General features: G+C 51.5%; 1 protein-coding gene across 1 annotated transcript in view; it reads left to right on the forward strand.

Annotated features, from left to right (window-relative positions):
- The window catches only part of Setd4 (SET domain containing 4), a 29,045-nt gene extending 15,939 nt beyond the window's left edge, over positions 1-13,106 (forward strand). Inside the window, exons 6-11 of the mRNA XM_041673299.1 lie at positions 4,179-4,608; positions 6,080-6,254; positions 7,724-7,805; positions 8,933-9,013; positions 11,055-11,178; positions 12,892-13,106. Of these exons, the coding sequence (XP_041529233.1) occupies positions 4,179-4,608; positions 6,080-6,254; positions 7,724-7,805; positions 8,933-9,013; positions 11,055-11,178; positions 12,892-13,011 (1,012 nt within the window). The 3' untranslated portion in view covers positions 13,012-13,106. The remainder of the gene's footprint in view (positions 1-4,178; positions 4,609-6,079; positions 6,255-7,723; positions 7,806-8,932; positions 9,014-11,054; positions 11,179-12,891) is intronic.
- Positions 13,107-16,242: the final 3,136 nt, after the last annotated feature.

The following is a 16,242-nucleotide window of genomic DNA, read 5'->3' on the forward strand; positions in this document are numbered from 1 at the left end:
TTCTATACTTTTTACTACCAGGCTCATCGCTTGTTACCTCACATCTTGCTTGTCTAACAGGTGCTGTATCCCTCAACTCCACCTTTCTGTATTCAGTTTGACTTTCCCACCTTGCTATATTCTTCCCTGCCATAGGCCAAAGCAACTTCTTTATTAACCAATGGTAATAAAACATATTCACAGCATACAGAAGGGCATCCCACATCATTGTCCAGCCTGGTCTATAGAGTGAGTTTCAGGACAGCTAGAGCTACACAGAGAAACCCTGTCTCAGAAAAAAAGGGGGGATAGGGAGAAAGAAAGAAAAAAGCTTTCACCAGGAAAACCAGAAAAAAAGGGGGGATAGGGAGAAAGAAAGAAAAAAGCTTTCACCAGGAAAACCAGAAAAAAAGGGGGGATAGGGAGAAAGAAAGAAAAAAGCTTTCACCAGGAAAACCAGGCTGGAAACAAGATTTCTTTCTTTCTTTTATTTATTTAATTTTTGAAAAATGACTCTTACCTACTAACCACAGAAATGGCATTGGTGGGAAAGAGAACATAGACCATGTTGGGTGTGCTCTGGGGAGAGCATAGACTGTGTTGAGTGTGTGCTGGAAAGAACATAGACTGTGTTGGGTGTGCTCTAGAGAGAACTTAGACTGTGTTGGGTGTGCTCTAGAGAGAGAACATAGACCGTGTAGGGTGTGCTCTGGAGAGAACATAGACCGTGTAGGGTGTGCTCTGGGGAGAGCATAGACTGTGTTGAGTGTGTGCTGGAGAGAACATAGACCGTGTAGGGTGTGCTCTGGAGAGAACATAGACAGTGATGGGTGTGCTCTGGGGAGAACATAGACCGTGTAGGGTGTGTTCCGGGGAGAACATAGACCGTGTAGGGTGTGCTCTGGAGAGAACATAGACCGTGTAGGGTGTGCTCTGGGGAGAACATAGACCGTGTAGGGTGTGCTCTGGAGAGAACATAGACCGTGTAGGGTGTGCTCTGGAGAGAACATAGACCGTGTAGGGTGTGCTCTGGAGAGAACGTAGACCGTGTAGGGTGTGCTCTGGAGAGAACGTAGACCGTGTAGGGTGTGCTCTGGAGAGAACGTAGACTGTGATGGGTGTGCTCTGGAGAGAACGTAGACCGTGTAGGGTGTGCTCTGGAGAGAACGTAGACCTTGATGGGTGTGCTCTGGAGAGAACATAGACCGTGTACGGTGTGCTCTGGGGAGAACATAGACCGTGTAGGGTGTGCTCTGGAGAGAACGTAGACCGTGTAGGGTGTGTTCTGGGGAGAACGTAGACCGTGTAGGGTGTGTTCTGGGGAGAACGTAGACCGTGTAGGGTGTGCTCTGGGGAGAACATAGACCGTGTAGGGTGTGTTCTGGGGAGAACATAGACCGTGTAGGGTGTGCTCTGGGGAGAACGTAGACCGTGATGGGTGTGCTCTGGAGAGAACGTAGACCGTGTAGGGTGTGCTCTGGAGAGAACGTAGACCGTGTAGGGTGTGCTCTGGAGAGAACGTAGACCGTGTAGGGTGTGCTCTGGAGAGAACATAGACCGTGTAGGGTGTGCTCTGGGGAGAGCATAGACTGTGTTGAGTGTGTGCTGGAGAGAACATAGACCGTGTAGGGTGAGCTCTGGAGAGAACATAGACAGTGATGGGTGTGCTCTGGGGAGAACATAGACCGTGATGGGTGTGCTCTGGAGAGAACATAGACCGTGTAGGGTGTGCTCTGGAGAGAACATAGACCGTGTAGGGTGTGCTCTGGAGAGAACATAGACTGTGTAGGGTGTGCTCTGGAGAGAATGTAGACTGTGTAGGGTGTGCTCTGGAGAGAACGTAGACCGTGATGGGTGTGCTCTGGGGAGAACATAGACCGTGTAGGGTGTGCTCTGGAGAGAACATAGACCGTGTAGGGTGTGCTCTGGGGAGAACATAGACCGTGTAGGGTGTGTTCTGGGGAGAACATAGACCGTGTAGGGTGTTTTCTGGGGAGAACATAGACCGTGTAGGGTGTGCTCTGGGGAGAACATAGACCGTGTAGGGTGTGCTCTGGAGAGAACGTAGACCGTGTAGGGTGTGCTCTGGGGAGAACGTAGACCGTGTAGGGTGTGCTCTGGGGAGAACGTAGACCGTGTAGGGTGTGCTCTGGGGAGAACGTAGACCGTGTAGGGTGTGCTCTGGGGAGAACGTAGACCGTGTAGGGTGTGCTCTGGGGAGAGCGTAGACCGTGTAGGGTGTGCTCTGGGGAGAACGTAGACCGTGTAGGGTGTGCTCTGGGGAGAACGTAGACCGTGATGGGTGTGCTCTGGGGAGAACGTAGACCGTGTAGGGTGTGCTCTGGGGAGAACGTAGACCGTGATGGGTGTGCTCTGGAGAGAACATAGACCGTGATGGGTGTGCTCTGGAGAGAACGTAGACCATGTAGGGTGTGCTCTGGAGAGAACATAGACCGTGTAGGGTGTGCTCTGGGGAGAGCATAGACTGTGTTGAGTGTGTGCTGGGGAGAACATAGACCGTGTAGGGTGTGCTCTGGAGAGAACATAGACAGTGATGGGTGTGCTCTGGGGAGAATATAGACCGTGTAGGGTGTGTTCTGGGGAGAACATAGACTGTGTAGGGTGTGCTCTGGAGAGAACATAGACCGTGTATGGTGTGCTCTGGAGAGAACATAGACCGTGTAGGGTGTGCTCTGGAGAGAACATAGACCGTGTAGGGTGTGCTCTGGAGAGAACATAGACCGTGTAGGGTGTGCTCTGGAGAGAACATAGACAGTGATGGGTGTGCTCTGGGGAGAACATAGACCGTGTAGGGTGTGTTCTGGGGAGAACATATACCGTGTAGCGTGTGCTCTGAAGAGAACGTAGACTGTGTAGGGTGTGCTCTGGAGAGAACGTAGACCGTGTAGGGTGTGCTCTGGAGAGAACATAGACCGTGTAGGGTGTGCTCTGGAGAGAACGTAGACCGTGTAGGGTGTGCTCTGGAGAGAACGTAGACAGTGATGGGTGTGCTCTGGAGAGAACGTAGACCGTGTATGGTGTCCTCTGGAGAGAACATAGACCGTGTAGGGTGTGTTCTGGGTTGAACATAGACCGTGTAGGGTGTGTTCTGGGGAGAACATAGACCGTGTAGGGTGTGCTCTGGGGAGAACGTAGACCGTGATGGGTGTGCTCTGGAGAGAACGTAGACCGTGTAGGGTGTGCTCTGGAGAGAACGTAGACCGTGTAGGGTGTGCTCTGGAGAGAACGTAGACCGTGTAGGGTGTGCTCTGGAGAGAACGTAGACCGTGTAGGGTGTGCTCTGGGGAGAACGTAGACCGTGTAGGGTGTGCTCTGGGGAGAACGTAGGCCGTGTAGGGTGTGCTCTGGAGAGAACATAGACCGTGTAGGGTGTGCTCTGGAGAGAACATAGACCGTGTAGGGTGTGCTCTGGAGAGAACATAGACAGTGATGGGTGTGCTCTGGGGAGAACATAGACCGTGTAGGGTGTGTTCTGGGGAGAACATAGACCGTGTAGGGTGTGCTCTGGAGAGAACATAGACCGTGTAGGGTGTGCTCTGGAGAGAACGTAGACCATGTAGGGTGTGCTCTGGAGAGAACGTAGACAGTGATGGGTGTGCTCTGGAGAGAACGTAGACCGTGTATGGTGTGCTCTGGAGAGAACATAGACCGTGTAGAGTGTGTTCTGGGGACAACATAGACCGTGTAGGGTGTGTTCTGGGGAGAACATAGACCGTGTAGGGTGTGTTCTGGGGACAACATAGACCGTGTAGGGTGTGCTCTGGGGGAACATAGACCGTGTAGGGTGTGCTCTGGGGGAACATAGACCGTGTAGGGTGTGCTCTGGAGAGAACATAGACCGTGTAGGGTGTGCTCTGGGGGAACATAGACCGTGTAGGGTGTGCTCTGGAGAGAACATAGACCGTGTAGGGTGTGCTCTGGAGAGAACATAGACCGTGTAGGGTGTGCTCTGGAGAGAATGTAGACCGTGTTGGGTGTGCTCTGGAGAGAACATAGACCGTGTTGGGTGTGTTCTGGAGAGAACAAAGACCATATTGGGTGCGCTGGACAGGCACAGCCATAGGAAAGATGCCTCTGTCTTGGGTAGAGCCTCGACAACTTGAGCACATTCCCTCTGAAGCAAACCAAACTGGCCGAGGCTACACTTTAATTCCTTCGATTTGTCTTCATTTTACAAGGTGGAAGCCTCCTCCATCTCCCCTGCTGGCCCTGTGCACATTTTTAGTCTCAGAGAAGCACACAGGTGATCAGTCCCTCTGGAAGTCTTATCTGGACATTTTACCCTCTTCGTACACCTGCCCGGTCTGCTGGGAGCCGGAAGTGGTAGATCTTCTGCCCGAACCTTTAAGGACAAAGGCGGAGGAACAGAGAGCCCACGTGCAGGACTTGTTTGTCTCCTCCAGAGCCTTCTTCACCTCCCTGCAGCCTCTGTTTGCGGAGTCTGTGGACAACATTTTCAGCTACAGTGCCTTCCTGTGGGCCTGGTGCACTGTGAACACCAGAGCTGTGTACCTGCGGTCCACGAGGCAGGACAGCCTTTCTGCGGAGCCAGACACATGCGCGCTTGCTCCTTACCTGGATCTGCTCAACCACAGCCCGCATGTCCAGGTGAGAAGCTGGCATGGACATGTGTCCTGTTGTTTTAGAATTCCAACATGTGGAGTCGAGAATGAAGTAGTGGAGGTGTAAGCTGCTTCAGGTAGCCGTGTTAGACCAATCTTTCTGCAGCCACATTTTGTTCCTGGCCCTGATGTAATTCTAGCAAGCTCTCTGTGTTTGTACTGCACTGCTCTCCAGGCCTGCAGGGCCCTGTGCTGAGCCCCTGGGCCTTTCAGCCCAGACTGTCTTTCCTTCCCAGCCTTCAGGACCCTGTGGTCTAGCTTTACTTCCCAGCCTTCAGGACCCTGTGGTCTAGCTTTCCTTCCCAGCCTTCAGGACCCTGTAGTTTAGCTTTCCTTCCCAGCCTTCAGGACCCTGTGGTCTAGCTTTCCTTCCTAGCCTTCAGGACCGGGGTGCTGTCTAGCTTTCCTTCCTGCCCCACCCCTTTTACACTTGGTGGTGTAGCTGTCTGCTCGTGTGTCTTTGTTCTGACTGGGGATTGTCTGTGCCTCTCCAATGGACTCAAGGCTTTGTGGCCTTCTGTTGTTCCTCTTTGAAACCTCAGTGGCCAGGACAAGGCTTGATTATGGAGCAGATGAGAACCTGTGTGAACAGGAGTCTGCGGGCCATGAAAGAATTCCTAATGATAGCCACGATGCCCTCTCCCTCAGCTCTTTTCTCACTGGACACACTGGAGATAAATGTGTTTGCATGGCGTGCTGGGAGAAAGGCTAGCCGAGGAAAGCCAGCCTTGGAGGGCCGAGAGGAAGCGCTCCGTCAGCTCACCCGAAACCTATTTAGGGTTTGGGATCTGCACCTTTGCTGTCTTCTAAGAGACACGCCACCAGGAAGAGATCAGTGTCACCTTGTCATTTCACACGGCAGTGGGAAGACCCCGGAAGGTCCTGCTTGTCTTCTTGGCCCTGGGAGACATTTCCCACAGTCTCCAGCACGCGAGCCCGGTGTTAGGTGAAAGGTCATAGGATGCTGGACATAGGGGCTCAGTCCCCAGCCGCTTCGCTTTGATCTAATTGGTGTGTTTGTGGGTATTTGCACTTCAGTGATTTTCTAGACAATCATGGGAGGACATGACCACAGCTGGACGATGGGAGCCTGAGGGCCAGAGCTGCAAAAGACCTTTGTAGGCTCACGGACTATAAACAAATGAAACTGTGGCCAAGTCCAGCCGCACAGCTTTTGACAACCGATGGTCTTAGCACCACCGCATTGTCTTCCATTCCTGACCAGAGTCAGAGGCCATGTGTTTGGCCATTTTCAGAGCCCGTGGTTGGACCTCCTCCCTCATCAACAAGTAAAGGTGAGATGAGGAAACAGACCCAAGTGCAGCTGTACTGTTCCCCACCTGTGGCCGACTTCGTCACCGGGCATTTCAAACTGCATCGTACTACAGTTAATATGGTAACTTGGTGAGCCTTTGAGATTAGGTTAAAATGAGAAATCTTATGACTTTTCCCTGTAGGTAAAAGCAGCATTCAATGAGAAAACCGGCTGCTATGAGATCATAACGGCCTCACGCTGTCGGAAGCATGAGGAAGTGTTTATCTGCTATGGCCCCCATGATAACCAGCGGCTGCTCCTGGAGTATGGCTTTGTGTCCGCCTGCAATCCTCACGCCTGTGTTCCTGTCCCTGGAGGTTGGTGTCAGTGCTGTTCTCCCAGAGGTAGTGTCGTGTCCTGCTGTAGTAGAAGGAGGCTGGAAGGGCATCCTTCACTTATGGCTTCAAGGAGCGCTAGCCTTGCCTCTGCTGATTGGATGTCTGTGTTGCAGTAAAGACAACAAAACTGATTGGTTCTGAGGCTGCGATGAACTGAGAAGGTGGAGTGGGAGGAGAGTTGCTTAGGAAGTGATTGACAGTCATAGCTGAGCGGATGCAGATCTCTGTACTGAGCAGAAACTTAGTAAGCCCACATGGGTGAGTGGCTGGAGCATCCCAGCATATAGTCGAGGTATTTATATGTAGGCTCCGATGGATGTAGACCCTCTCAGAGATGCTGTCCACCCTCTAGGCAGAACGACCATTATGCTTCTTAGATTAGAGATAGAAGGGCTTGAACCGGGCCACTGAGATGGGTCCGTGGGTAAAGGGGCTTGCCACAAAGCCTGATGGTGTGAGTTCAATTCTCAGGACCTGCAGGGAGGAGAGGAGGAGAGAACCGATCCCTGCAAATTGTCCTTAGGCCTTCACACACGTGTGTGGTGCACACACAACACATAAAATAAATACGTGTAATATTTTTTTAAAAGGAAAATGCGAGCAGGGCCTTGTCCAGTGAGTCCGAGAGCCAGCTCTGAGATGGCCTCATTCGAGGTCTCACAGGTGCCATACGATGGCTCTAACTGCAGACAGTTGCCAGGTAAACCACTGAACAGCAGCGACATTGGTTAGAAGTGGCCTGAGGATCAGCTCAGAGGCAGGACAGTTGCCTGGCATCTGCAAGTCCCTCACTTAAGGAAAGGGAAGGCTCGTTTTTGTCAGAAAAAAGCCAAAGCCCTATTTTGTTTTTGTTTTATAAAATGCAGAACTGAACTTATCATCACTTCCAAACAGACATCTTTTGTTTGCTCTCTCCTTCAAAAACGTTTGTCGGTTTTCACACGTTCACGTGTGGCTGCAGCCGCTGATCGTGGACTGCTGCAGACAGAGTTGCCATCCGTCCTCCCTGTGTTCCTGTGCAGCCTCTTCCTGGCTCTGTCTCCCAGCAGGGGCTCTGGCGTCTTCGTCTTCGCTTGTTCTACTGTGGATATGCTTAGTGGTGGTGGTGTGTATCTGTGTGTGCGTGTGTGTTTGTGTGTGCACACATGTGTACGCGCATGCGTGTGTATGTATGTGTGTGTCTGTGTGTGGGCGTGTGTGTGCACGCGTGTGTGCGTGTATGTGTGTGCATGTGTGTGCGTGTGTGTGAACCTCACTTCTCCGCATTCTGTCCTCAGCCTTGGAAACCTTACATCTTTTCAGGGACCCCGACCTCGGGAGTTGCCCTGAGGAGGACACTGGTGTGGGTCAGGAAGCACTCTTGATTATATGGAATGGTCATGGGAGGGAAGTCAGCTGGAGGGCATGCATTGAGTTCTGTCCTCTGACATCATCTCTCTCCGACCTAGAGACGCTGATTAAGTACCTCCCAGCGGCCGACAAACAGATGCACAGGAAGATGTCCATTCTGAAGGAGCGCGGCTTTACAGAGTGAGTGCTTTTGGAATTTCCATGCAAACACTGGGGGTTCTGGTCCTGCCTCTGTATTAGCTGATGGCTGGGTATTTATTAGGTCTTACCCTGTGCTAAAGTTGTGCTCGGTGTTGTGGACACTCAAGGAGTGGACCGTGAGAGTCAGGCTTGAAACAGTCCTGTCCATGTTGTGAGGTGGGTCGTGTTCAGGTGGGGTTATCGTCACAAGCTAGGCTGACCCCTAGCAGAACGCATCCACTGGCGTCAGGGGCAGTGAGAGACAGACCCCAAACTCACCCTCTACATCTTCTTTTCTGTATAAATCATGGTTTTCCATGGCTTGCAACTGTGAGGCTGCTGGCTGGGGTAGCTGCGTGTTTGCTCTCCGGGATGACCTGAGGCCTCACTGTGAACTGTGTGGTGTGGTTACCAGGCCTCCTGCTGTGGTCCCCTAAACCAAGTTCAATGTCTTACAGAAATTGATTGGAAAATGGCTTTTCACCCTGTCTTAGGGTTACTATTGCTGTGATAAAACACCATGATCAAAAGCAGGCTGGAGAGGAGAGGGTTTATTTGGTTTACAGTTCTACATCATAGTCTCACTGAAGGAAGTCAGGACAGGAATTCAAACAGGGCTGGAACCTGTAAGGGCTGATTCAGGAGCCATGGAGGGAGCTGCTTGCTGGCTTGTTCTCAGTGGCTTGCTCAGCCTGCTTTCTTACAGAACCCAGGACAGCAGCCCAGGACGGCAGGCACCACCCACCTTCCCCAACAACCACTAAGAGCCTTATAGGCAAACCTATAGCTTGATCTTACTGAGAGATTTTTCTTAATTGAAATTCCCTCTTGTCCAGTGACCCTAGCTTGTGTCAAGTTGGCAGAAGAGTCAGAACACAAGTTCCATTGTGTGGAATGAACCGCAGACTGTCCTGTACCCTGGCTTTATTCACAGAATCCACAGACTCAGTATCTCACACTACTTTGACCTTCGTGGAGGTGACCTAACATCTGTGCCTGGTTAAAGCCACTGCCAGGGTCCTTAGGTGTTCTCCATGGTGCCGTTTCTAGTGCTAGATTTGCTGATGCTGGTCTTCTCTTGTAGAAATGTGAGTGCTAGGTTTGCTGATGCCGGTCTTCTCTTGTAGAAATCTGACATTTGGATGGGATGGACCGTCTTGGAGGCTGCTCACAGCTCTTAAGTTGCTGTGTCTGGAAGCTGAGAAATTGTAAGTTTCACCTGCATTGCTTTTCTTTGTTTCTTGAGACGGGGTTTCTCTGTGTAGCCCTGGCTGTCCCAGAACTCACTGTAGACTAGGCTGGGCTTGAACTCAGAGATCTGTCTGCTCTGTCTCCTGAGTGCTGGGATTGAAGGTGTGTGCCACCACAGCCCGGCTCCTACATTGCTTTTCCTTGGTGCCTGTTTCTTGGTAAACATTAAAGTCATTTGTCTGGGGAGTTTGCAGTGGAGGGCAGAAGAGCAGGCTGTGCCCTGGTGCTGCTGTTGTGAGAACCCACCCAGCCTTTAGGAGTACTCTGCACTCTGGTCAGCTGTCCCCAGGTGTCACCTGGTGACCTGGTGCTGCTGTTGAGTACCCACCTAGCATTTAGGAGTACTCTGCACTCTGGTCAGGTGTCCCCAGGTGTCCCCAGGTGTCCCCTGGTGACCCAGTGCTGACAGTCTGAGTAAGTGCCTATGTGCTGTCAGCATGGGCACGCCAGAGGCACGTCTCTGAGTAGGCGGGTTTTCCTTGCAGCAAGCCCTGTCTGGTCCCATGCCCCCCCCCCCCCAGTTCTCTCCTGGGGTTGATCTAGAAGCCCTGCTGAAGGGCTGTTCCATGAGAGGAGGCAGGTAGAGGAGCCCCAGTGCAGACATGCACTTTGGTTAGGCTCCTTAATATCCCTAAGGAGCTACCAGTGGCTTCTCAGAGCTGTCTGTCCACCCTCATGGCTGTGCTCTGGTCATCACTGGAACTCCTCCAGGCCCAGGACTGATTTGACAGCAGCTGCCTTACTGCTGCCCAGTATGTTAGGCAAGTGTCCAGCAGTGAGTAGGAACAGCCCCGGCACAGCTCTGTCGTTCTTCCGGCACGTCTTACTCTTTCCTATGGGGACTCAGAAGTAAGTTTCCTCCTGGTCTTAATCCCAGAAATGTAGTTGAGTCATGTTCCGGGCTGATTGGCACCACAGCAGTTTTACTTACATGGGAATTAAATTTTTTAAAAAATAATTGCATATAGAAATATTGAAAAAATTAAGAAAAAGTTAGTTGTAGATAAAGAAAAATAGAAAAATATGTATGCACAATTGTCTGTCTTATCATTTTTTACTGTATGTAGGCAAGTGTGTCATAGAACGTGAAAAAGTCTCACAATTGGTTTCCAGCTGTGTGGACTGTAGGTGACACTTGCTACAGTTAGTGCTCTGTTGCTGTGAAGATACCATGACCACAGCAACTTTGTAAAAAGAAGCATTCACCTGGGGCTGAAACGCAGTTTTAGAGGCTGCAGAGGTTTGAACATCAGGCCTCATGGACTCATTTGTTTGAACAGTTGGCCCACAGGGAGTGGCACTATTAGGAGGTGTGGCCTTCTAGAGTAGGTGTGGCCTGATTGTAGGAAGTGTGCACTGTGGGGCAGGCTTTGAGATCTCATATGCACAAACACACAGTCTCCTTCTGCTGCCTGCAGATCAAGATATAGAACTCCTAGCTCCTTCTCCAGCACCATGTCTGTCTGTGTGCTGTGTATTTCCCACCATGACAATGATGATGACATCTGAAACTGGAAGCTTCCCCAGTTAAATGTTTTCATTTATAAGAGTTGCTGTGGTCACAGTGTCTCTTCACAGCAAGAGAAACCCTGACTAAATCAGAGGTTTAGTCTACTTTCATCATAGCAGGGAGGATGGTGGCATGCAGAGAGACAAGGTGCCTGAGAGGAAGCTGAGAGTTCCACATCTAGACCTGCAGGCAGCAGGAAGAGAGAGCCACTGGGCCTGGCTTGGACTTTTCAAACTTCAAAGCCCACCCCCAGTGATATAATTCCTACATCAACAAGACCACACCTCCTGATAGTGCCATTCTCTGTGCTTGTGGGGACCAATTACATTCAGATTACCACACTGTGGCTTCCGTTCAGGAATTGCAGCGGTATCACAGGTTTAGGGGCAAGCCTCCTGTGCCTCCTGTGCTCAGAGGAACAGGGGCATGGCTGTCTCCTGTAGCTGGGGGACCTGCTGAACCGATCTTGTTGGACATTCTGATTCTAGTACGTCCTGGAAAAAGGTGCTTCTTGGCGAAGTGATCTCAGATGCAAACGAGAAGACAAGCTTGGGTGTGGCCCGGAAAATATGCTCTGACTTCATCGAGGAGACCCGTGCTGTGCTGCGCAAGGTGCGTCCCTGATGCTGCTGGGCCCAGTTCCAGCCCCGACAGTCGTGAGACTCTCCCGACAGTAAATGTTTGGTCAACTTTATATCCGATGGTGTTAACAGAGTTACACCTAAAGTTATACATACAGTGCCAGGGAGACCGCCCAACAGACACTTGTTGTGCTAGTGCAAGGGCCAGAGTTCAGATCCCAGCACATGTAGCAGTCGGGTGTGGCAGCTGGCGTTCCTGTAACTCAGCCAGCCTCGTCCAGAGCGCTAAGGATCAAGTGAGAGACTGCGGATCACACTACAGATGGACAGCGGTAGGAGCTGGAAGGTTCACATGTAGTGTGTGATGTACAGGCCAGTCTGAAAGGTTTACATACCATGTTTGATGCACGGGCCGGTCTGGAAGGTTCACATGTAGTGTGTGATGTACAGGCCAGTCTGGAAGGTTTACATACCATGTTTGATGCACGGGCCGGTCTGGAAGGTTTCCATGCTGTGTGTGATAAACGGTCTGGTCTGGAAGGTTTACATACCATGTTTGATGCACGGGCCGGTCTGGAAGGTTTACATGCTGTGTGTGATGCACAGGCCAGCCTGGAAGGCTTACATGCTGTGTGTGATACATGGGCCAGTCTGGAAGGTTCACATGCAGTGTGTGATAAACGGGCTGGTCTGGAAGGTTCACATACAGTGTGTGATAAACGGGCTGGTCTGGAAGGTTCACATGCAGTGTGTGATAAACGGGCTGGTCTGGAAGGTTCACATGCGGTGTGTGATAAACGGGCTGGTCTGGAAGGTTCACATGCAGTGTGTGATAAACGGGCTGGTCTGGAAGGTTCACATGCAGTGTGTGATGCCCAATGGTGCTTTGGTGTATGCTCACCGTGTGGAATTGTCTAGCCAAACTGCTGAACAGTATTTTCCAGACTACAGCTCTCGGAATCTGTTTCTTGACATGCAGTGCGCGTCTTGTGCCTAACTGAGGTCACGTGTTGTACAGGGAACTCTGTGGTCTGTTCCTCTTGTCTAGGTAAACTGTGTTTCTTGACTGACATCACCAGTCCCATCACCATTTACGTGGTGGTCACGGTTCTTTACAGACATAAAAACCTGAAGACCCTGGCTTTGTGCCTGACTTTACCCAGTGTTCTCCAGGCTCTTTCTTGTCACAAATAAGGGTTCCTCTTCTCCCCTTCCCTTTTTTTGTGATATTGGGGATGGGACCCAGGTCCTCACACCTTCTAGACACACCGTCTAAACCTGAGCCCTGTAACTGCCCTCATTCCCATTTAAGACTATACCTCTGTGAAGTATAGCAACATTTTCTTTTTCCATTCATCACTGGGCACTTAGATCAAGTTTTAAATTTTGTCTCATGTTTTATCATTGCCTGATTTCTTAGTGATAGTGTTTCAAATATCCTTCTTTAACTTCATAATTTTTTTTGTTTTAATGAGAAAACAGTTTATAAGAAATGTGACTATTAAAATTCAGAAGTTTGTGCATTTTGAAGATTTTATGCTAAATGAGAAGAAAAGCACAAAGGGACAAGGCCTATCCACTTACAGGGTTCCCAGGCCAGGGAACCCAGGGCTCTGGGAAGGGAGCTGGCTTCCTCAAGTGATCTGGGCGACTTAAGGCCATTGACTGTCTGCCTCAAAGCAGTTAAAACCATAAATTTTATAATGCATTTCTAGAATATTAAAAAGTTAAAAATTATTTTCAGGTCTCTGACATGAAGGAAGGAAACATGCTGCTGGTAAATCAACTCGCTTTGGTGGAAGCCTTGTGGGTGGAGGAGCTGAGGATTCTCCAGGCCTCTGCTGAGATTGTGAGCAGTTTATGATCCCCCTTCCCCGACATCACGGGGAGCCTGTGATCCCTCCTGTGGAGGGCGTACTTTCCTCGTTTTTGCTGAGGTTGACTAAATAGACTCATATGACGTCCTTTGCAGTCTTCGGATGGTTTCTAATAAACATTTAATGTTTCTCCCTCTGCTTTTCTTATATGTAGAGAACTTTCAAGAGCTCTCATGGGATGGAATGGCAGCTGCTCTCGGCCCTGGGAAGTATGTCTGTCCTGAGCAGAGGAGGGTTCTAGGTGCTGGGTAACTAAGGACAGACATGCGCTGTCTGTGTCAACACTTCCCTGCCTGCGTCAGTGGGGAAGGAACAGCATGGAAGTGATGAACTGAAGAGTGGGAGGCTGGACAGGCAGGTAGCCTGCTGTGGTCTGTCTCCTGGTGTCAGCCCGCTGTGGTCTGTCTCCTGGTGTCAGCCCGCTGTGGTCTGTCTCCTGGTGTCAGCCCGCTGTGGTCTGTCTCCTGGTGTCAGCCCGCTGTGGTCTGTCTCCTGGTGTCAGCCCGCTGTGGTCTGTCTCCTGGTGTCAGCCCGCTGTGGTCTGTCTCCTGGTGTCAGCCCGCTGTGGTCTGTCTCCTGGTGTCAGCCCGCTGTGGTCTGTCTCCTGGTGTCAGCCCGCTGTGGTCTGTCTCCTGGTGTCAGCCCGCTGTGGTCTGTCTCCTGGTGTCAGCCCGCTGTGGTCTGTCTCCTGGTGTCAGCCCGCTGTGGTCTGTCTCCTGGTGTCAGCCCGCTGTGGTCTGTCTCCTGGTGTCAGCCCGCTGTGGTCTGTCTCCTGGTGTCAGCCCGCTGTGGTCTGTCTCCTGGTGTCAGCCCGCTGTGGTCTGTCTCCTGGTGTCAGCCCGCTGTGGTCTGTCTCCTGGTGTCAGCCCGCTGTGGTCTGTCTCCTGGTGTCAGCCCGCTGTGGTCTGTCTCCTGGTGTCAGCCCGCTGTGGTCTGTCTCCTGGTGTCAGCCCGCTGTGGTCTGTCTCCTGGTGTCAGCCCGCTGTGGTCTGTCTCCTGGTGTCAGCCCGCTGTGGTCTGTCTCCTGGTGTCAGCCCGCTGTGGTCTGTCTCCTGGTGTCAGCCCGCTGTGGTCTGTCTCCTGGTGTCAGCCCGCTGTGGTCTGTCTCCTGGTGTCAGCCCGCTGTGGTCTGTCTCCTGGTGTCAGCCCGCTGTGGTCTGTCTCCTGGTGTCAGCCCGCTGTGGTCTGTCTCCTGGTGTCAGCCCGCTGTGGTCTGTCTCCTGGTGTCAGCCCGCTGTGGTCTGTCTCCTGGTGTCAGCCCGCTGTGGTCTGTCTCCTGGTGTCAGCCGCTGTGGTCTGTCTCCTGGTGTCAGCCCGCTGTGGTCTGTCTCCTGGTGTCAGCCCGCTGTGGTCTGTCTCCTGGTGTCAGCCGCTGTGGTCTGTCTCCTGGTGTCAGCCCGCTGTGGTCTCTCTCCTGGTGTCAGCCGCTGTGGTCTGTCTCCTGGTGTCAGCCCGCTGTGGTCTGTCTCCTGGTGTCAGCCCGCTGTGGTCTGTCTCCTGGTGTCAGCCTGCTGTGGTCTGTCTCCTGGCGTCTTCCATTTTAGTCCACTCTGGCAGTTACTGGTCCAGAAGTGACCCTCTAAGACCCAGGTAGGTACTCTTGGCTTAAGGACAAGTTGGGGCCAGGCAGCTCTGGTAGCGTTGTGTCAGAGGATTGGCAGTGCTGGATCACAATTGGATCGCTTAGGCCTTCCCCATGTATACCCACTGAGGGAAGTGTCGAGGTGCCTTCTTGATGGGAGGCAGTGTGTGTGTGTGTGTGTGTGTGTGTGAGGTGGGTGGGGAGGCTTGGGGTCTTTCTGAGGACAGCGTGCTGGTGGCCTCTTGCAAGCTGCTGGCAGGGAAGGACTGAATCACACAGGGCTTTCTGCTTTTTTTTCTGGCACTTTCCTGTGCAGCCTTTCCATGTGGGGACGCAGGCTCTGCTATTTCATGCTCCTAAAGCAGGGTCAGAACAGGGGAGGAGAAATGGCAGGAAGGTACAGGGGCAGGTATTAGGACCAATAGGGAGAAGGGAGGAAGTGGGACCTATAAAATACCAAGCCAGCATCCATTTATCAAGCTTCTAGCCTCAGCCCTCCTCCCCACAGATAAAACAGTTACTTTTTTCCACAGCTTGCTCTCCCGTGTTTCCTGGTTGCTCAGTTCTGTGTTCATGCCACAGTGAATTTTGCAGTCCCCCAGGCAACTGCTGACATCCCTGTCACAGATGCAATTCAGTTCAGGACAACTGAAGGCGCTATGACATTTTGTCCTGTGTCTGTTCTCTGAGTTCTCTTTTCTCTCCTAAGAACCAGGGTGCAGAAATTCTGAGCAGTCTGTGACCTTGGAGGACCCTCCAAAGTGGGATTAAGACTAACAGGTCTAGGGTCTCTCAGGCAACTGTTGCTATGGCCCAGAGTCCTCATTCCCTGTGATGTCTCTTCTTCCCCAGCACTCTAGTTCTCTCTGTGGAGCCCTGCACGGCGAGTGCACAGTGCAGGGGAGTTCCAGCAAGCATTCTCAGCTACAGTCTGAACATCGTTCCTTGTGCTCATACATAGAAGTCTGCATACACTTGTCTCCCTCTCCCCTGTGTGTCCGTGTGGGTCCTGTACCCCCATTGTGTGCTTATGGAGGTCAGAAGACAACTTGTAGGAATTGGGTCTCTCCTACCATGTGGATCCTAGAGATTGAACTCAGGACAGGTTTCATGGCAAACGTCCTCACCCACTAAGCCATTACACCAACCCAACTCCTCTATCCTTTTAAAAATGTCTGTGCTTATGGTATGTGCATGGCATGTTGTGTGAGTATACTTGTGCGTGTGTGTGTGTGGTTGTTGTGTGAGTATACTTGTGTGTGTATGTGTATGGCATGTTGTGTGAGTATACTTGTGCGTGTGTGTGTATGGCATGTTGTGTGAGTATACTTGTGCGCGTGTGTGTGTGGCATGTTGTGTGAGTATACTTGTGCGTGTGTGTGTGCATGGCATGTTGTGTGAGTATACTTGTGCGTGTGTGTGTGTATGGCATGTTGTGAGTATACTTGTGCGTGTGTGTGTATGGTTGTTGTGTGAGTATACTTGTGCGCGTGTGTGTGTGGCATGTTGTGTGAGTATACTTGTGCGTGTGTGTGTGCATGGCATGTTGTGTGAGTATACTTGTGCGTGTGTGTGTGTATGGCATGTTGTGTGAGTATACTTGTGCGTGTGTGTGTGTGTGTATGGTTGTTGTGTG

This window comes from Microtus oregoni, unplaced genomic scaffold (assembly GCF_018167655.1).
Source record: "Microtus oregoni isolate MIOR12 unplaced genomic scaffold, Mior012 000023F_ref0000262, whole genome shotgun sequence".
NCBI lineage: Eukaryota > Metazoa > Chordata > Mammalia > Rodentia > Cricetidae > Microtus > Microtus oregoni.